We start from the raw sequence: 22,550 nt of genomic DNA, 5'->3' as shown, positions 1-22,550 counted from the left end.
CCGGGATTAATTTCTTGTGGAACTCCATAGATCATCTTAGGGCCTAAATTTCTGCCAATACCCCAGAGATCAAATTGAGCTTCTTCAGTCGCTCATTCATGGTGGCCAACAGAGCACTGTTGTCCCTGGAGAATGAAGTGGGGTATTCTCCCTCGGTTTCTCCACCATAGTGTTAGAGTGTTTGGACGGCCGCTTCTCTTCGGTTTTGCTGGATGACAGTACTGTTGTATCTTGTTTGTTTTGCTTGTTGACTAAGCATATGATGAGATAGATCAATATACCCTCCAGTTGGATCGTTTTTTTATGGATAAATGCATAAATTACCAATTTTAAACAATAAAAATGGGGCACTTTGGGGTAATGAGCACAGTGATGTGCTCGCTAGTTATCCTTATATGGTGTAAATGACCCGAAAATACTGTTGCCATCAACCATGGTTGATTATCTCTTCTCTCCTCTCCTCTGCCCTCCTATCATATTCTTTCCTCCCCCTTCCTTCTCTCCCCCTCTACTCTCCTCTCCTCCCCTCCAAGCAGGCCTGACCTCACCCTAAAGCTCGCCCAGATGAGAGAGAGATGGCAGCGGATTGTTAGTGTGGCACAGCAGCGAAGTAGCCTGGTGCAGGAACGGCTGGGCCAGTGGCGGTTCTACACCCGGGGTGTGAGGAGGCTAGGGGGGCTGCTGAGAGATGTGGAGACCTTACTTCCTTCTGCTGCTCAGGCCCTCTGCACTCTGCAGCAGCTACCATGTTCTCTGGAGGACTTGGGGGTGAGAACATCATTTAAATATAATTAAATAAATTATCTGTGATGAATGGTCATTCCATTTTAATAGAGACCGTGCTAATTCAGAGCTATCAGGGCAATATTTGCTGTTTCTAAACATGTATGTGATTTTGGAGTAACGCAGTGCACAACACATTTTAGGTGCTGTTTGTTTTCATTCCACAACTTGATACACTAAAAGAGAGGTTTTTGATAGATGCTGTTGAACATAGTGTTAAATCATTTTTAGATTTTTTTGTTGTTGTATTGAGTCACTATCAGTACAATCAATTATTGAACCATTTCACCTCCCACCCTTCCCGCCCCCCATCCCCAACAAACCTCTGGCGGCTCCAACTCATCCCCAAACTTGGTCTAAACACAATTCCGGTGATGAAGAACAACAACATACAAATCGAATAATATGAAACAATAAATAAAAAGTAACACCTTCTACTGTTAAATGGTCTAACAGATGCTAACCCATCATAGGTGAAACTATACAGTAACTCAGACTGCTTTGTCTCCCCTCTGTTAAATAGGCTAACAGATGCTAACCCATCATAGATGAAACTATACAGTAACTCAGACCGCTTTGTCTCCCCTCTGTTAACCTCTTGAAACTCCCCATCCCGGATCCGGGATTGTGACTAAGCCTCAGGCTCATTAGCATAACGCAACGTTAACGATTTCTGAAAATCGCAAATAAAATTAAAATAATGCGTTTGCTCTCAAGCTTAGCCTTTTCTTAACAACACTGTCATCTCAGATTTTCAAAATATGCTTTTGAACCATAGAAATTGACTAATTTGTGTAAGAGTATGCAAAGCTAGCATAGCATTTTGTGTAGCATGTAGCACGCAACATTTTCACAAAAGCCAGATAACCAAATAAATAAAATCATTTACCTTTGAAGAGCTTCTGATGTTTTCAATGAGGAGACTCCCAGCCACATACCAAATGCGCAGTGTTTCCTGAAAGCGTCTGTGTGTAGGAGAAATCGTTCCGTTTTCTACATTGCGCCTGGCTACCGAAACGAACCAAAAATGCAGTCACCTACAACGTGAAACTTTTTCCGGATTAACTACATAATATCGACCGAAACATGGCAAACGTTGTTTGGAATCAATCCTCAAGGTGTTTTTTCACATATCTCTTCATTGACATGCAGTTCATGGAAGCTTGCTTCTCTCTCTGTGCCCCATGGAAAAATACTGGCAGGTGACTTTTGCGCACCAATTTCGGCGCAGGACACCGGGCGGACACGTGGTAAATGTGGTCTCTTATGGTCAATCTTCCAACGATCTGCCTACAAATACGTCACAATGCTGCAGACACCTTGGGGAAACGACAGAAAGGGCAGACTCATTCCTCTTGCTTTCACAGCCATATAAGGAGATCATGAAAGACAGAGCCTCAAAAATCCTTGTCATTTCCTGGATGCCAAGTCATCTTGGTTTTGCCTGAAGCTCACGTTAAAGGGCACGTACAGAGAAGATATTTGTATTTCTGGACACGTCAGAGTGTTTTCTTTCGAACAGTAGCAATTATATGCATAGTCGAGCATCTTTTTGTGACAAAATATCTTGTTTAAAACGGGAACGTTTTTCTTCCAAAAATGAAATAGCGCCACCATAAGTGTAAGAGGTTAAATAGGCTAACAGATGCTAACCCATCATAGGTGAAACTATACAGTAACTCAGACCGCTTTGTCTCCCCTCTTCAGCGTGCTGAAGAGACTCTTGCCCAACACAACGGCTTCTACAGACACACCCTAGAGACAGGCAGGCTGCTATCCTCCATGGCAGAGCTACAGACACAGGCCCAGCTACAGACAGAGTTACAGACCTTGCAGGAGTCCTGGGACCACGCCAGGGAGCTACTGGGAGAAAGGAGAATCCTGCTGGAAACTGTTGTTCAGGTATATCAGTCAATCTATTAACCAATCAATCTCTTGGAAGCACTTGAACGTGAGCGCTAATTTTACATTGTAGTCACTTTTTACTTTTTGACATTTAGCAGTGCAATCAGTGCATTTTACGAAGCAAATAAGCTAAACAAATATTATCATCATAAACTTCAAATTCAGTGCAAGAAGAAAATAAAAATAAACTGTTAGAGGACACGCAGAACTTTTGCCTCTGAGCTTGCTATTGACCCAAAAGTGTTCCACTAACTGGACAGAAATATTGTTCAGAAATTATCCTTACTATTGGACAGAAAGGAGCATACCTCCCTACACACCTCCCTACACATGTCCACCCCCTCTCTCTTTTTACCCCATGTTCTTCAGTACAAGCACCAAAACCCCCTTCTTTATGAGTCGGGCTGGGGGTTGGCTGTCTGTGTGATTTGAATGTCTGTTAGCTGCAGTTGACCCACATACCATGTACTGTATCTGTGCACTGCCCAGTGAAAGCCCCCTAACAGCCAAGGCCATCAAAGAGCAACCCTAATCTAAACATAATCCATGCAGGGGCCAGCTGCCAGCTACGGTTAAGGCCACACAGCGACGCAATAACATGGATTAAATTGTATATAATGCATTCACAATTGTCTGTGTATTTCCATCAAAACTAAACTTCAACTCAGATATTTTTTGGCAGCAAGTTGCCTACTTGAAAAAATGGTTTATGTCTGGTCATCTTCTCCGTTGTCCATCATCCATCATCCATCAATGGATGACTGAATCCTACTGGCACAATAGATCATTTTCGGACGCAAAATCTCTAACTGACTGCCACCTAAAACTACCCACTACCACCATCATCAAATCAAAGTAAATTTTACAGTTGCCAGCTAACCCTAAGAAACTCCGAATATTGGGCACGGTATGGTCCATCACTACTGCTACCACCATCTGGGTTGGGCTCAATTCCATCCATTTCAATTCAGTCATTTCAGGAAGTAAACTGACATATCCAATTCTAATTTTACAAAACATTTCATAGAGAGAAAATTAGGGCTGATTTTCCAGACACAGATTAAGCCTAGTTCTGGACTAAGAAGAGGAGATTCTCATTGATAGCACTTTTCAGTCCAGTTCTAGGCCTAATCTGTGTCTGGGAAACCAGCCCTTAAAGTTGTCACTACGGATGACATTTTCCCGAGATGATGATGTAAAGTCAGTTTGGCAGTTTTCACCGTAAAGTCTGTAGCTAGGATTTGGGAGATGGCAAGCTGATCCTAGATTTGAACCTGAAGTCAATTTAGGAGCGGTTCCTTTACCTCTGTCTTAAAGGATGGATGAAACCACACCCCTCAGGCTGCTGAATCTGATTGGTTGTTGCTGTGACACAGAGGCAGTTGTGAGCCTCGAAAGGGGCTTGCTTTGAGTCTTTGCTATCCGGCCATGCTAGAAAGGGTACAAGTATCGCATAACCACAAACACGATTTCAACCACCATAACCCCAAACTTTTACCCTAACCATAATCCCATCCCTTTGAAAACCCCATGCAAACCAAATTATAACATTCTAAGTGACCATCTAGTGACTACTCACACTTGTTGCTGTCTGTTGGAACCATTATGACCTCAACTGTGAGTGTTGTTTACGACCCCCTGGGGGGTCAGGTTAGTTGTGTGAACCCCTTCCATAGGATATGCGTGAAAGCAGAAGCCACGGAGGCCAAGTTAGGTGTTGTGTCCAAAATGACACCCAACTCCCTATATAGTACACTACAATGCCTTCAGAAAGTATTCACACACCTTGACTTTTTTCCACATTAAATTGAGATGTTGTGTCACTGGCTTACAAACAATAGCCCATAATGTCAAAGTGGAATTATGTTTTTAGAAATATATATATATATATATGTTTTTAAATGAAAAGCTAAAATGCCTTAAGCCAATACGTATTCAACCCCTTTGTTATGGCAAGCCTAACAACTTGCTTTACAAGTCACATAATAAGCTGTACTCACTCTGTGTCCAATAATAAAGTTTTACAATGCCTTGCAAAGAAGGGCACCTTTATAGGGGATGGTTGTTTAGCAACAGAACCGACTCATGCGCAACTATGTAGCAAAACAGACATGGTTGGCAACATATAAGCCATATTTCATCTCCAATGTTTATTGAAACATAAATATATTTGCACAATGAGCACTTCTCTCAAATACATCGTTACAGTTGTTGGATAGTTATCTAGCTAATTTTAGCCACATTAACATTGACATGAAATCAGTGAAAACACCTCCAAATAAGACATGGTATCAAGAACAAGATTAAATTAGCTAAAACGAGCCACTTACAATCCCCTACATGTCAGTTTCCTGTCATTCTTGTTAGCAGTCTGACCATCCAGAATCACAACAACATGTTGACTTCTGCCCCATGGAAGCATGCACATCATTTTTTGAGACGTTGTCAGCTAACCCATCTATTGAGGATGGTGAAGGTATGAATTATACTTTGGATTGGTTATCAATACACCCAATCACTACAAAGATACAGGCGTCCTTCCTAACTCCATTGCCAGAGAGGAAGGAAACCACTCAGGGATTTCCCCATGAGGCCAATGGTGACTTTAAAGCAGTTCGAGTTTTGGCTGTGACAGTGTTGTTGATCCAACTGAGGAGAATTTTTTGTTGTTGTACATTTACCCCTTTTTTTCTCACCAATATCATAATATCCAATTGGTAGTTAGTCTTGTCTCATCGCTGCAACTCCCATACGGACTCTGGAGAGGCGAAGGTCGAGAGCCATGCGTCCCCCAATACACAACCCTGCCAAGCCGCACTGCTTCTTGACACACTGCTTGATTAACCCGGAAGCCAGCCGCACCAATGTTCATGGTCAGCTTGCAGGTGCCCTGCCCGCCACAAGGGGTTGCTAGAGCGCGGTAGGACAGGGAAATCCCGGGCTGGCCAAACCATCCCCTAACCTGGACGAATCTGGGACAATTGTGCGCCGCCTCATGGGACTCCCGGTCACGGACTGCTGTGACATTTTCATTTTCCACAAATTAGCAAACATTTCTAAAAACATGTTTACACTTTGCATGTGTAAAAAAATAGACATTTAGTCAATTTAGATTTCAGGCTGTAACACAACAAAATATGGAATAAGTCAAGGGGTATGAATACTTTTTGAAGGCATTATACTATTTACCAGAGCCCTATGGGTCCTGGTCAAAAGTAGTGCACTAAATAGGTATTCAGGAGGCCAAGTCAAAGAGTTTATGTCAGCCCCGGTGAATGGGAAATCCCCAAGCTATATAGGCGAGACCCAGATGCAGACACAGGAGGCAGATTTAGGAGGCCAAGTCAAAGAGTTTATGTCAGCCCCGGTGAATGGGAAATCCCCAAGCTATCAAGGCGAGACCCAGATGCAGACACAGGAGGCAGATGGTTGGAGTCTTACAATGTTGATTTATCCAAAAGGGGGTAGGCAAGAGAGTGGTCGTGTACAGGCAAAAGGTCAAAACCAGATCAGAGGCCAATAGGTACAGGGGTCAGAACCGGGAAGACTATAATAACGAATAGAAAAGGAGTACGGGAAAAACACGCTGGTTGACTTGACTAAACATACAAGATGAACTGGCACAGAGAGACAGGAAGCACAGGGATAAATACACTGGGGAAAATAAGCGACACCTGGGGGGGGGGGGAGACAATCACAGGACCAGGTGAAACCGACCAGGCCGTGACACAAGCACAATAGTGGAATCAGGCTAAGACAATGTCGGAAATAGAGATAGCTAATTGTCGTTATAGAAAGGGAAATACACACCAATCTCCCACTCAAATGTGTGACTGAATCTTTGATTAGAGTTGGGGTAACATTTGTGTCTTAGTGGTATATTCAGAAAATGCATTTGAAACTTTTGATTGTGGATGTGGAGAGGTGTGACCCGTCTATTTCTGGGAACCCTTTTTGCCCATAGAATAATATAATTTATCAAAGTCACGCTATTCAACTTGTTTTTGCTAAACTGGACTGTAAACTAATACTGTCAATGAGATTGTTAAATTTACCTTCTCTATATCTTGTAGAATTGGGGCCACTTTCAAGTCAGACTAGTCGACAGCGCACACAAACTGGACGAGCTCAGGGACAGGCTGAAGCAACCGCTGCCAGAGAGGCTGGAGGAGCTACAGGGTGAAGAGAAGCTCACAGAGGTGACTACCTTCTCGATCTGGATCTGGGTGTGTGTGTGTGTGTTGCGTGTGTGTGGCGTGCGTGTGTGTTGCGTGCGTGCATGGAGACACGCATGCCAGTGAGCGTACATACGTGCAAGTGTGTGTCTGTGTGTGCTTACGTGCAACTGCGTGTGTGTGCATCCCACTTTGTGATATTGAGCTGTGTATATTAGTATCTCTCTGTGTGGGTGGATTTTAACCTCTCTGTGCTGTTAGCTTAGAAGGTAACACTTGAGGTAAGTCATTAGGTGAGTAACACTAGCTAGGTTTCCAACCAATTCGCGACCAATTTTTATGCGAATAATCTAAAATCAGCATAAAGAAAATATGCGTATTTACCCACCAGAGGTGTGTTTACACCAAACAGACTTGATAAAATGTTCATGTAACTTTCATAGAGTGATAGTTTTGTCACCAAAACTGTTGCGTTAAATAGCAAATGTATGTGCCTACTTTGGTCTTGACATGTGTGCTCCAGCCAACAACAAATACTGTGCGGGTAGGCTATACATGATGAGATTAGCCTATTATGTACAAGAGCGATAATATTTTTATTTGTCATCGATCATAATTTTTCCATAATAAGACCCTCAATATTGATTTGAAAGGAGCATCAAGATCATCACCTTGCGCTTTCACCACCCTGTGAAGTTCATCATCATTTATGTCATCTGTAGCCTAATAAACTGCAGGGTTTCTAAGTTGTCGTGGTTGGACCACACACCATATCATCGGGTGACTCATAAAGGCGTTTCCACCAACATTTCTTGCATAATACATTTTATCGATACAAAAAGATCCCACTGATCGCAAATGATCTGTCGGCATTCATAAAATTGTACCGAAACTTTCTGTTTACATCACAGCTGTCATTATTTTTTTTATACGGTATGACTTTACTCGTATAAAATCTGTGAATGGAAATGTGCTTACTGACATAGAAATTGCCAAGACATTGATAATGATAAAATCAAACATCTAGATATAATGTAATACTGTTTTATTTCAATTCTGCGGAATAGCAGCACCTCAGACCTGACTTAAAAGGATAGTTCACTCAAAAATATATTTAATATTTTGCTCATTTGTCCACTGTTAATACAATCTACAAAAATGTGCATGTCTGCAGTCAAATTTTCAAGGTAGAGTACTTTCAGAACAGAGTGTTTCGCATCATATGAAACCTGCACAACGTTTTGGGATTATATTAACAGTGCACTAATGAATAAAATACTAAAATATAGTTTTTGAGTGAACTAACTCTTCTCTTGCGACGAGCAATCCCGGATCCGGGATCGTAATCATAGCCTCAAACGAATTAGCATAACGCAGCAGACATAAATACCCCTAGAAACTTTTCCTATTCATGAAAATCGCAAATTAAATGAATATATTCAAACACAAGCTTAGCCTTTTGTTAACAACACTGTCATCTCAGAATTTCAAAATATGCGTTACAGCCAACGCTAGACAAGCATTTGTGTAATTTATCATGGCATAATGCTATGCTAGGCTCTGCTGGCAGCAGGCAACATTTTCACGAAAATAAGAAAAGCAACCAAATTAAATCATTTACCTTTGAAGAACTTCAGATGCTTTCACTCAGGAGACTCCCAGTTAGATAGCAAATGTTCCTTTTTAAAAAAAAAAAACACAATAGCTCCCGTTTGTTCATCATGCATGGCTGAGAAATCGACCGGAAAATGCTACCTATACAACACCGAACTTTTTTCCAAATTAACTCCATAATATTGACAGAAACACGGCAAACGTTGTTTAGGATCCATCCTCAAGGTGTTTTTAACATATATATTCGATAATATATCCGTCAAGGCAATTGGTTTCTCATATGAAGCGATTGGAAAAATGGCTACCTCAGTATTTTATGCAAGATTTTCTGCGGGAGACACCATGTGACCACTTGCTAAATATGCTCCCTTACGGCTATTCGTCAATGGAAATGCGTAAAAAGACGTCACAATGCTGTAGACACCTTGGGAAATACGTGGAAAACGTAAGCTCATTCGTAGCTCATTCACAGCCATATAAGGAGTCATTGGCATGAGGCGGTTTCAAAAAATGCGGCACTTCCTGGTTGGATTTTTATCTGGGTTTCGCCTGTAACATCAGTTCTGTGGCACTCACAGACAATATCTTTGCAGTTTTGGAAACGTCAGAGTGTTTTCTTTCCAAAGCTGTCAATTATATGCATAGTCGAGCATCTTTTTGTGACAAAATATCTTGTTTAAAACGGGAACGCTTTTCATCCAAAACGTTTAATAGCGCCCCCTAATGCATAACTGGTTTTAATCTCATTTTGTGGGCGGCTGTTAATCAAGGTCTCATTGGAGAGGTACTTCTATTGTGAAGAATGAGAATAACAGTGGCAAAGATAGTCAAGTCAAGTGAAATCAGGTTTATTTAAAGTGCATTGTCCATGGGTCTCAACACACTTTACATAATAAGGCAAGGGAAAAAAATAAAGAAAAAACGATGTAGGAAAAGGAGGAAAAAAAGGGTAAATAAGTGTTTAGTCACATCCCAAATGGCACACTATACCCTATAATGTATTAATTTTGACCAGGGTCCATAAGGCTCTGGTCAAAAGTACTGCATTATATAAGGAGATGGGCCCCATTTGGGACACGCACTAAGATACGAGGAGAGACATGGTAGTTTTTTTCTTGTCTCTAATACACCTTCTTCGGCTTTCTTAGCACACACATTTGCTTGTTTGGGTTTGTTGTAATTTCATCACTACAGCTATGGAAAATCATTGCTGTGTTGGGTATCACTCTTGTCATGCCAGTAAAAGTTGTTTGAATTTGACTGGGGGAAAGTGAATTGATTGAGGGGTTTTTTCAGGCACTCACAGAGGGGCCAGAGTTACCAACAGGTTTTGGGGGCTCCCATTATCCTGCCACCCACTGAGTCCCACTATTATGAGTTTCCTACACTCCTCCCTGTTTCCCCCTTTCCCCCCTCTCCCTTCCCCCCTTCACTTCCCTCCTCTCCCCTCCCAGTTATCCCCTTGCTCCCCTCCCCCTCCCATAATCCTTGAGAGAAAGAGAGAGAGACACACATACAGAGACAGAGAGAGAGAAACACACACGTACCCGACTAGTATGCACTTAATACAGCGCCGGGGTGCCTGACCGGTCAGTGGTGTGTGTGTTGTGTACGTGTGTGTGTTATGCAGGAAAACGAGGCCTCTCTGGAGTTGTGGGCTGGTGGAGTGAAGGAGTTGTCCACTATGAAGACGGATCTGTCCCAGTACATCTTGGCCGGGGATGCTACCCTACTACAAGGACAGGTGGAGCAGCTGCACTGCCAGTGGGAGGAACTCTGTCTAAAGGTGAGAGGGGCATGGATGGAGAGAGAGAGAGAGAGACTGATTTTATTTGAGAGAGTGAAAGTGGATGAGAGGGAGGGAAGGTAGAGATATAAAATAGAGTAGTCACTAGCTATGTTCTGGCCACACAAAAGGCTCCTCCACTAATGGGGCTTTGACCGGTGAATGTAGGTCCAGTGAGTGGAGACACACACAAAACACACTCATTCATGGCAGTGCAACAAGAGAATAGAAGCAGCATGGAATGGAGGGAAAAACTGACAAGTGGCTGAATGGGATGCCACTACTGGCCAGCAAAAATACATTCGATACTTGCATTTCCCCAAAATATTATTTGAAAATGTAGTGCTTCTATTTCTGCTTAAGATTTAAGAGTTTGACATTAGATAGTGTTGAACATTTGACATTTCCAGTGTGCCCTTTTAAGATCTCCTCAATAGTTATTTGCACATACTGTGTTTCAGGGGTTGAGGTTCTGAATGCCTCTGTAAGAGACATTAGTATTTGTGCTCTCATGTGGTATAATATTTTACTAATGATGTACAGTACGTCTTTGTCAGTGAGAGAAAGATTTACTGTTTTTTTGTGGGGGGGGGGGCAGGATTTAGTTTGATTGTTTTGAGACCTAATTGGGTCCTGATACAAGCACATGGGCGTTTTGAACGCTGTGGTCAAACAGTCATTCATAGTTCTGTTGGGGTTTGTAACTGAATTTGTCTATTACTGATTGTAAGACGAAATGACCGCAGCACGTGAGTGATTTGAATGCCTCTGTTGGAGTTTGTAACTGAATTTGTCTGTTACTAACTAAGTTAAATTCCCATGCAGACTAGTTTTAACAATGGTGAATGGAGGTGTTTAGCTCTTTAGTTGAGCAGAGGTCAGTATTCCAAGCTACAGTTACATCTCCCTTTAAATCAAAAACAAACAGAGCATTTTTGTATAAATGCCTGTTAGTTTTTTTTCTGATGACTAACTTGTTGTTGCGCGTTAGTCCTTGTTGTTGGAGCAACAATGGTGCCCTCGTGGTTCCAGTGACTGCCCCACTTGCAACCTGTTAGGGAAATTGTTGAAACTGGTGCACTTGTGGGGACACAGAACTGGCAGCAACCATTAGTTGTCCGTAAAAGATAGTGTTGCATTGCTATTATAAATAGGCTCAAGTGGTAGTTCATTCATTTGACATATTTAGACATTTGTTACCTTACCTTGAAAGCAGTCTATGGGCAAGGAGTGACTTCAATCCACACTTTGGTTTTGTTTTACAATCCACTACAGTAAGCATTTTTAGATCAATTTCCGTGTCTCCACTTTAGCATGTATTACATACATGCTTGTATGATTCATAGAACCACAATGGAGCCCTTATATGACAGTGTCCCCACAACACATGACGCCGTCCCCAGAAGGCTAACAGGTTGCAGGTGGAGCCAGTCACTGGAATGGCCGAGGGACAGATGGCCAGCCAAGGCTGTGGCCTGCCTGTGTTTCAGGAGACAGCCCCTGTGCCCTATTGTTGTGGTAGCAACGCAATTCCTCACAGGGTATGACAGGTCACAATAGAAACCGCTCCTAATGGAATATTAAGAATTTTAAGCCTCAATGGTAAGTTAAGTGAGAGAAAGAGCCACGCTTGTGAAAAACAAAACAATGAACAGACAATGAAATATTGGCAACCCAATGAACCAATATCTGCCAGTTAAGATCTTTGACCTCAAACAATCAGCATCCCCTCCTTTGTGGAGTAATGGGAATATAATTATCACATTAAGCTCTCATTAGGAAAATGGACCATATTAATTTTATGTAAAAAAAGGCTTGACTGTCTTGAGGCCTCACTCAATTTACTTGATTATGGGGAGTCCACCAGGGTTCTTGCATTTGCATTGCCTTATAGTGAACTGGTACACACAACGGTTGGGATCAATTCCATTTCAACTCAGTCAATTCACAAGGTACATTGAAATTAATTTTCCTTGTTGCTTTTCAATGTACAATGAAATGTGTCAGAGGTCCACATTTCTGGAACAAGCCAACTTTATATAACTGGGTCAAACTTGGATTCGGCTGCATTAATGGGAATAAGAGTATGTACTGTAGGATATTTGTACCATGCCTTTCCACTTATGATATCTTCTGGTAGAACTAGATTATTCACGGAATGGAATAGACAGCAGGGAGGTTTTATCACAAGCACTTTTGGGCCTGTACAATTTTGCATTAGTAGCCAAAAGCACTCTTGAAGTAGCCCCCTTACTGATAGGCATCGATAGCATGGGAGCTGGAGAATACAGCTGAAAACCTTGCTCGCATAGTGATACAAAACTAATCCAGTTGGATTGGCATTTTCAAAGTCCTTTGGCACATCAGGGTATTATTTATGGGCTACTTTCAACAAACCTGCGTTGTGTGGTGTTACCTTTTCAATTTAGACTCAACCTCACTCACTTTTTAATGGAGATGCAGGTATTCAGCTTAATAATAATGAACATAATGAACACAATAGTGATACAAAACAAGAGAAGCATCTGGACATGAAAACAGAAGCAATACTGCCTGATGAGTGAGGATACAGAGTGCTAAATAAAGGGGAAGTAATCAAGGTGCTGATGAAGTCCCTGCGTGCATGATGATGGGGTGCAGGTGTCCGTAATGTTGCCAGGACCGGTGGTTTGAAAACCGGGGGCGTCACGCACCAGAGTGGGAGTAGGTGTGACAGTACCCTCCGACACACTACTCCAGCCGCCGGACGTCGCCAGGCCAGGAGGGTGGCTCTGAGTGGGCCAGTCCGGATGGAGAAGGTGGAAATCTCGAATGATGTTGGGATCTAGAATGTCGTCCACCGGGACCCAACACCGCTCCTCTGGACCGTACCCCTCCCAGTCCACCAGGTACTAGAACTGACCCCCACAACGTTGGGGGTCAGGAGGGGTGTCGTGGGGGTTGGCATCCACCAAGGGACCAGAAATCACCGGCCTGAGGGAAACATGAAAAGAAGGTGAGATCCGGTAGTTAGGGGGAGCTGTAATCTATATGTCACCTCATTGATCCTCCAGAGGATGTTGAACGGCCCCACAAACCGGGGGCTCAGACTTCTTACAGGGCAGGCAGAGTGAGAGGTTCCTGGTGGAGAGCCAGATGGAACACAGGACACTAACTGCGGAGGCGATCCACATGCTCCTTCTGACGATGCGCTGGAGCCTCACAAGGGCATCGTTCCAAAACCTTTCTGCGTGCCTGAACCACTCATCCACTGCAGGAGCTTCAGTCTGGCTCGGTGTCCATGGCGCCAGGGCTGGCTGATATCCCAGAACACACTGTAAGGGAGTCAGCCCAATGGAGGAGTGTGCAATGGAGGAATTCTGGGCCTCCTCTGCCCAGAGAAAGAACCCTGCCCGTCCTGGCAGTGACTCCTCAGGAACCTCCCCAGTACCTGGTTCATCCTCTCAAACCTATTAGACTGAGGCCGGTACCTGGAAGTGAGGCTTAATGTGACCCCCAGATTCTCCAAAAAGGCTTTTCATACCCATGACGTGAATTGGGGGCCACGGTCGGAGACGATGCCCTCAGGAAGGCCATCATGCCCGGAAGACCTGCTGGAATAGTGCCTCAGCGGGGTATGAAGACCAGAGGGATAAAAATTGCAGGATTTAGAGAATCTGTCCACAACAACCGTAATAGTGGTGAAACCATTAGACAGAGGGAGATCAGTAACAAAATCTATTGACAGATGGGACCAAGGCCGCTGAGGAATGGGAAGGTGTTTCCCTGCTGGAGTGTGCCGGGAGATTGTTTGGGCACATATGGAGCATGAATTGACCTAACGGGTGACGTCCTGTGCTGACGTAGGCCACCAGTACATTGCGGAGATGGATGAAATAGTGTGGGTAGTACCTTGGTGTCCAGTGGCGAAGGTTGTGTATGCCCTGGTCAAGAACCGACCCCACACCTCCGTGAGGACGTAGATGCACTCGGGAGGGCAGGTAGCCGGCGCGGGTTCCCTCTCTAGAGCATGGCGGCTATCCACATTTACGTCACAAAACACGGGGCGAATGATATGGGAGGATGGAATGGTGGCGTGGAGGGCATTCACAGGACTCTCACCCGACGTGGAACCACACGGTAAGGGAAAGCAGGTCTTCTGATATCCGGGTGCCCATGCAGTGATTTTAATCCTCGACCAGGAGATGGTGGGGTAATACTGTCGGAGCCACGGGAGGCCGAGGATGATTTTGTGTACAAGAGCTGTGGTGATGAGGAAGGGAAGGCTTTCCCGGTGCAAGGGTCCCACAGTGAGTGTGAATGGTGCTGTGATGTGTGTGATAGTGCCGAATCCCAATGGTAGTTTATACAAGGCTTGGACTGGAAAGGGAGAGGAGAGCGGATACAAGGTAATGTTCAGGGAGGAGACAAGGGCCTGGTCAATAAATTTCCTTGAGGCACCGGTGTTCACTAGAGCCGTAGGGACAGCCCACCAGCCTACCCCGGGAGACGAATTATCACCGGGCCGGCCCTCTGCCCCAGTGGACTTTGGGTTGGGACGCCCCGGACACTCCAGGAGCTGGTGCCCGAAGAAGGTTGTACAGGCTGATGGCCACTGATGTGTTCGTTCAAGGAAAGGTTATCATCCCAGCATGCCAACTCCGTCTGGACCTCCTTGCGCATTCCTCTTTGGAATAGGGTGCGTAGCGCCAGCTTATTCCATCTGCTGGAGACTGCCACAGTCCGGAAGATGAGGGTGTACTCCGCAGCGGTCATGGCACCAACCCCCGGGCAGCAGGGAAATCACCGTGGCAACCTTGGACCTCTCGTTGGGCGAAATAGAGGGAGCACTGTAGGAAGTCACAGCATTTGGATGGAGTCCAGTCATATTTGTCCGGGAGGAACAGTTGGGCATCACTGACCAGGGTAGACTGCTGTGTATGGTTTCCAAGACCGGTTGTTAGTAAACTGACGACATGAGTAGCAGGAGCGGGAGTAGGCGTGACACAGTTAGTTGACAGTGCCTGTTTTTGTGTTAAATGTGGCCAACTTCTCAGGTTTTTCTGTTATGGTCTGGGAGTTGAAGTAACTTGACAAAATATAGCATTTTGGACCTGAGATCTGTTTTTTGTCAATCAGAATAACATTACTGAAGGTATTATTTAACTTAACTTTCAGTTAATGCTGTTAAGGTGGCTAAAATGATTCATTAAATTTGAGGTGGCCATATAGTTCAAGACTGGAGGAGCAAGACCTAGCTTGAGTGTCAGTCTGTTTGTGCTATCATGTCAACTCCCTCAATGTCATGCCATGTTTGCAAATGATTAGGCGAAACCACAAACAGATCTGGGACCAGGCTAGGAAAGACCCCCATCACAATGTTTTTTCCGTATCTGATTGTCAATCCCTTCCCCTGTTAGTCTATCAAGCAAAATCCAGTCCTCGAGGATCGCACTTAACGTAGGTTTCTGTTCCTCCCTTGAACTCAATTGCAAAGTGCAGAATCCAGCAGGCACTGGGAATTGAGTTTGACACCCTGTCAAGAAACCTAATACATGAATGCATGGTACATTCCAGTGTTTCACATTGGGCAACATATACTCACCCTCCCCCTCCCTTCTCTTCTCAGGTATCCCTACGCAGGCAGGAGATCGCCGACCGGCTCAGTGCCTGGACCATCTTCAACGACAAGAACAAGGAGCTGTGCGACTGGCTGACCCAGATGGAGAACAAGGTGTCGCACAGCGGAGACCTCAGCCTCGAGGAGATGGTGGAGAAACTGAAGAAGGTAGGAGGAAACTGGGGTATGGTGCACATTTTAGGAAACAACCTCAGGTGTGGTGAAACTGAATGAGGTAACTGGTGTACAGTGCACATTTTAGGACATATCCTCCGATGCCTTAAGTGTAAACCGTATATAAAATTGTCACTTACAATTGGCGACATAGTGCAAACATTTTTGGGAAAATGCTTTATGCTGGTTGAGTTGACCGACAATGGGACAACGTAAAAAACAAATGCTAACATTGCCAATTTAGTTTTGTGTAATTGATTTTACAATGTAAAAAGGCACATTGTAACGGGTTTCTTCCATTAAACACCATGATCGGATTTTAGATGTTTTTAAAGTCTCATACATTCTGATAGATGTTGGAGGCATTTCTGTTATTATGCCTGCCGTATAATGTAAAAAGATGTCGGACTGGTGGACTCATTAATGTGATTTAATTTTTTTTTTATAGCGCGTCCTTGGCGAACATATTGCTAGTTGGAAAGAGGTCGTATTACGACCCATAGTAAATTGAAGGTTTTCCATTATCTAGCAATACAGTGACACTTGCGAGACAGTTTGTTCTCATTAAAGTGTCAAATTCCCTATCTCACTTCAGTTGTCCTCTACTGCATGTGTAGGCCTCTACTCAATGTCAACGTTTAAACCAACATGGACAAATGTTTCCGAAAAATCATATACAAGTGGTAATAGGAAACGTGGCACTACATTTTTAATGCCAAAAGGGCCATCAATCATCATGTGCCAAAGAAATGGGCTAGGCCTGAACAGAAACGGTCACCTTCGAAATGTAACTGTCATTAAGTTTAGGCTGATCTGTTGTTTGAGGTCCCAGCAATCATCAGGTGGCCTGCCACGTACCTTCTTCCCCTCCCATTGGCACTTAACTGAATCTGCCAGGTTAATTTGTTTCCCACTCCACTGGTGTTGTACTGGACTGATAGTAGTTTCAGTCTCTTAAGACTTCTATTTGTGCTGTGTAGGAATGGTCCTTGTGAAAATTAATTTTATTATCATCTGATTGTAGCAAAAGGACATGCAAAAGGCAACATTGACATGAGAAAATCATAACTTGTAGTTGGTCATTGTTTTATATCCTGTACAGTTGGAGTCCAATTTGTAAGTCGCTCTGGATAAGAGCGTCTGCTAAATGACTTAAATGTAAATGTAAATCTCCTCCTCTGACGAAGAGGTGGAACAAGGATCGGACCAAAATGCAATGTGGTTCGTTCGATACACCTTTAATGATGAAAAAAACACGAACAATACAAAACAACAAACGTCGAAAACCGAAACAGTCCTGACTGTTTTTTTTAATAAAAAATAATTTATTATCTTCAATACCATTCATTCTTTGCAACTCATAATTTACATACATACTCAAATAATGGTATTTTAATTAAACTAATTAAACTAAACATAAACCCCAAAAAAAACCTCAGGGGAGCATCTTCCCTCCCCGTCACCCTACAAAATACCTTTCCCTATCTCCCCGTCCCTAATCTATCCTCTTACAAATCTAAATGACACCCAGCCCTAAACCCCCCTTCCACCTCTCCCGAGCAGCATGCTGCCCCCACTTCCTCTCCTCCCTCTTCATCCACCCCCTCAAATCTCCTTCCACCCTCCTCACTATCCCTTCCACCCCCCAATCTCTCCCTGTCTTCACCATGTTCTGCCTTGCTTCCCACAGCCCCCGTTTAAAGAGACTCATGAGAAGCCAGAGCAGAAACCTGTCCCTATGCGTCCCTCTCGCTCTCCCTACACCCCTCTCTAACCTGGCCCACGTCAATACAAAACCCCCTTTACCAAACCTAACAACACCCGTGCCCTAGCCCATACTACTCCGGCAAAGGCACAGTCCCAAAAGACATGGCGCACAGTCTCCTCCCTGCCACAAGAGGATCTTGGACAAGTGGGGGATTGCACCAAACTATACCGGTACAAGATGGAACGTACCGGCAAACACTTATGAAGGCTCAACCAATTCAGGTCCTTGAGCCTGTTGTCCAGACCCCGCGCCTGCACTCCCTCCCAGACCACTTCCGAGATGCCCACTACAGGCGCCGGACTCCCTGCCTTTCTGACCTCCTCGTACAGGTGCCTATGATCTAAACCTATTCGGGCAACTTCAACCTCAGGGTGCGCACGCAGCCACTTGGCCGCATGACCAAAGTGCCACGGCAGCTGTTCCGCCCGAGGACCCGTGTTAGATCACACCATTATGCTTCTCGCCTGATACGAGAAAAATACCCGCAGGAGGTAACCGGAAGGGTGTATCACTGGCTGAGCAAGCTCCGTTAACAAGATAGAAACAAAAATTGTGTCCAGCTTGAGGGGGAAATGTGGTACCCCCCTACCTCCCTCACCGATGGGACAGATCATGCATGCCCTGGCGACCCACTCGCACCTGCCACTCCACATAAACTGAAACACAAGCCTCACTAGAGGCCTCCTCAGACAAGCCGGCAATGGGTAGATGTATGCCAAATACAAAAGAGACGGCAACACATCCACTTTTAGGACCAGGACTTTGCCCATAAAAGACAAATACCTAGCTTTCCACATTGCTAGCTTCCTCTGTACCACTGCGATACGCATGTTCCAGTTTAGTGTCGCTGAGCCGGAGGTCTCAAAATGGACCCAGAGAATCCTCAGGGCCCCCTCACTGAGAGATAACCCCCCAGGCACATCCGTTCTACCGCGCCATCTTCCGAAAAACTTGACAGAAGACTTTGCATGGTTCAGCACTGCTCCCGACGCTCGGGTGGAATCCCCAAAGATGGCAAGGGACCTTGTCAGGCACGAGTCCTTGCACAACAGCAAGGAAGTGACGTTGGCGTACTGCGTCATCTTAACACGCAGCCCACCACTTCCAGGGATCAGCAAACCTTCCACCCCTGTGTCTGCCCTAATGGCAGCCCCCAGAGGCTCCATGTACAGAACGAAGAGGAGAGCCGAGAGTGGGCACCCCGGCCTGACCCCAGACGAGAGGTCAAAAACGTCACCCAAGTGACTATTTACACTAACTCGGCACCCCGCTCCGACATATAATGTACGAATCCATCCTATAAACTTCTCCCCAAATCCTAATCGACCTAACACTCTGAATAAAAAGGATCTATTCACGCGATTGAAGGCTTTCGCCTGATCTAGCGCTGCTACCATAAAAGGCAGTCCTCTATCTTCAACCCAAGCGATGGAGTCCCTGATTAACTGTAGGTTCCATCTAATAGAGCGGCCCTCTACCCCGCACGTCTGATCCTCATGAACGACGTAGGGAAGGGCTGTGCGCAACCGGTCTGCTAAAACCTTTGCAAGTAGATTGTAATCTACACACAGCATGGTCAACGGCCGCCAGTTGCCAAGGTCTTACTTCCCCCTTCTTATATAAAAGTGACAGCACACCAACAGCCATTGATCCCCCCGGGACCCCCGTCTCAAGGATGGCCTTCAAGACTTCGAGGACCACTGGTCCAAGTATACCCCAAAACTTGAGATAAAACTCAGCCGGCAGCCCATCCATCCCAGGCACCTTCCCTTTTCCCATCCTCCTAAGAGCGCTCTCAACCTCTTCTAGTGAAATCTGGGCCTCCATCACTTCTCTAATGTCCTCCGGCAACCGCCTGGACAAGTGTTCTAAAAACACATTTCCCTGCTCTACATCTATTTCCCTTTCCTTAAATAAACCTTGGAAATGATCAGTTGTCACCCTGACCATATCCTCTGGTTCTCTAACTATACTATTATTTTCTTCCCTAACACCATGCATTACCTTCCTACTCTGTCTTGCCCTAACCAACTTAAAGAACATAGCAGAACAAGTCTCATTATGTTCTAGAAAGCCACTATGCGCACGCTCCAGGAAAACTCGAGCCTTCCGCTCCTGCAACTCCCTGAGCTGCGCCTTTAGGGTTGCGGATCTCTCCCAGTCAAACGACCAGCCGAGGTTGCCTGCCTCGTATTCGAGTTCAATTAACCTTTGGATACGATCCACCTCCATCCTCTCCTTCCTTTTTTCCCTCTTGCAATACCCTATTATAAAAGCCCTAATCCTCACCTTAACTAATTCCCACCACTCTAACACCCCCTCGCACATGGACCGGAGGCCCTCAAGCCTCCAAAAGAAACCATAAAACCCGTCAACAAAAGCCTGCTCCTCCAGCACATCCCGATCTAGCTTCCAGTACCCCCTACCAAAGAGGCAGACTGGCGACCCCACCTGCAGGAGCACCCCGTCGTGATCCGAAAAGAAAACAGGCAACAGCCGCCCAGACAACTTACCCAAAGACCTGAGTACAAAAATATAGTCGAGCCTCCGCTCAACCCCCCTGGAGTTGCGCCATGTAGGACCGTCCATTTTCGGAGTAGTGTGCAGACCACCATCTACCAGACCATGGCAAGCCATTAGCATGGCAATGGCGCCTGCACTGCTATTCCCCCCTCTTCCTAAATCTGTATTAAAATCCCCCCCTATCACTAATTTCCTATTTGTGACACACAGGGGCGTCAGACAGTCCACCATCTCCCTCCTGTCTGCCACCACCTGTGGCCCATACACCACCACTAATCTAAATCTACAATCCCTTATCGTGACATCCACCCCTATAACCCTCCCCTGCATTACCACAAAAGAATCCTCCACTTTTACCTCCCTGTGCCCACACAAAATCCCTACCCCCGATGAGTGCACCCCCCCAACACCCCGAACCGACTCCCCCTTGTCCCACTCCCTCTTAAACCTACTAACATCCCCTCCATCCCTCAGGTGAACCTCCTGTAAAAAAACAAAAATCAAACCCCACACCCTCCAAATAACTAAAAACCGCCCTCCTCTTAACAAAATCCCTTAAACCCCTGACATTTAAACTAACAAAAGTAAAATTAGACTCCATGAAAAAATAAAAACATGTAATACACTCATTCTAAACCCAGACAGAAAAAAAAAAACAGGAGACTCACCCGATGCTCCCCTGCTCCATATCTACCGGTGAGAACACCATCCGTAATCCCGACATCCCCCCCTCTTCCTCCATCACCACATCCCAGGATGCAGGAATAGTGTTTGGCTCCAGGGTGCCCTGCACCCTGGGTCTACCCCCACAGTCCTCCCCCTCCCCAGTGTTGCAGCTGGTTTGGAAAAAAATTGGGGAGGCTGAGTCCCCAAACAAAAAAACTCCCCACCTCCTCCTGTACCCAGTCCTGAGTCTTGTTAGGTGTGTCCCCACCCAACAGAAGTTGAGGGCCTGGGGAAACCAGCAGCAACCCAGAGGTTTCTCCCACCCCCATCACTCTCTTGGCCATCCCCTCCCCCTCACTGTCGGCCAATCGCACCCTCCTCTTCATTCTCTTCTTTGGTGATGGCGGCAGTGGAGAGATACCACCCGCCCCCCGCCAGCTCCTCCACCATACCCTCATCTCTTCCACCAGGGCACTTTCCCCCAGTCCACTTGCTCTTCCACCGTCTCCTTCTCCACCACTCCTCCCTCGCTTTCTTCTCTCTCATGCTCCTCCACTCGGTTGCCTTCTTCCGCCGCTTTTCCTGGTTCTCCTACTCCCGTGCCTTCCGTTTCCTTCTCTCTTCCATCCGCCGCTTCTTGCTCCTCTTCCTTCCTTGTGGCCTTCCCTTCTGGACCTGTACTCTGGTCATGAGGCGTGCTTCCTTCCCCTCCTCTTCTTCCCCCATCCCTCGCTCCTGCTCCCCCCCCAGACGCATATGACCTCTAACGGACCGGGCACCCCCGCCACAGGTGTGCCATGGCACGTCTTAGGCTTGTCACAATCCCTCGCCTCGTGATCCTCAGATGCACAAAATCTGCATTTTCTTGTACTGCATGAGGCAAATATGTGACCGTAGGCCATACAGCGCCTGCAAAATGGGGGCTGACGTGCATAAAACAACGTCCCCCTGTCAGCCCCTAGAGAGAACATAGCAGGAGGATGGAGGTAGCCACCATGTCCCTTTGGGTCCTCTCTGAGGAGGGCCTGGAAGCCTCTCCTCCCATTCCAAAACCCAAGGGAGTCTTTGAGGTGCCTTGCTGAGGAAACGTTATCCATGTATCTCCCCAGAAAAAGCCCTCACCTCTTCGTCCTTAACGTAAGGGTTGTAAATGTTGACAGTTACAACCCTAAAGTTATTCTTCGCCAGGCTTGTTATTTCGTAGTGGCACATCGGCCTCTCACCTCCCACTGCTCGTGCCCTTCTCAGGATATCATCGTGTTTTTCCTCTGTATATAGTGCCACGTCGTATGCTCCCTCCAACGAGTTGCCTTGGAAACAAAACACGTCCTTCACCGTCAGCTTTAGAATCCCCATCAATATTATCCTTCCAAAAGATTCCCGTCCTAAAGGCTCCAACTCCTTTTCCTTCCAAGCAAACCGAATCTTGTTGGCCAGCCCAATCCCAGGGACCGACCGTGTTGATGTATTTAGCACCATCTCCGCAAGGAGAATGGCGCTCGTTCTCTTCTCTTCCAAAACAAGTAAAAAGAAAAACTAAAGTGACCGAGCCTATCT

The 22,550-nt window shown here is 45.5% G+C and overlaps 1 protein-coding gene across 1 annotated transcript in view; it reads left to right on the top strand.

Annotated features, from left to right (window-relative positions):
- LOC135505860 (nesprin-2-like) overlaps positions 1-22,550 on the top strand; it is a 246,229-nt gene that overhangs the window by 189,812 nt on the left and 33,867 nt on the right. Inside the window, 5 exon segments of the mRNA XM_064925056.1 lie at positions 537-768; positions 2,491-2,685; positions 6,762-6,887; positions 10,108-10,263; positions 15,872-16,030. Of these exon segments, the coding sequence (XP_064781128.1) occupies positions 537-768; positions 2,491-2,685; positions 6,762-6,887; positions 10,108-10,263; positions 15,872-16,030 (868 nt within the window).

The sequence above is a fragment of the Oncorhynchus masou genome, chromosome 19 (genome assembly GCF_036934945.1).
Source record: "Oncorhynchus masou masou isolate Uvic2021 chromosome 19, UVic_Omas_1.1, whole genome shotgun sequence".
Taxonomy (NCBI): domain Eukaryota; kingdom Metazoa; phylum Chordata; class Actinopteri; order Salmoniformes; family Salmonidae; genus Oncorhynchus; species Oncorhynchus masou.
Note: the sequence above shows the minus strand (reverse complement) of the source record. Positions and strands in the feature narration are given on the sequence as shown.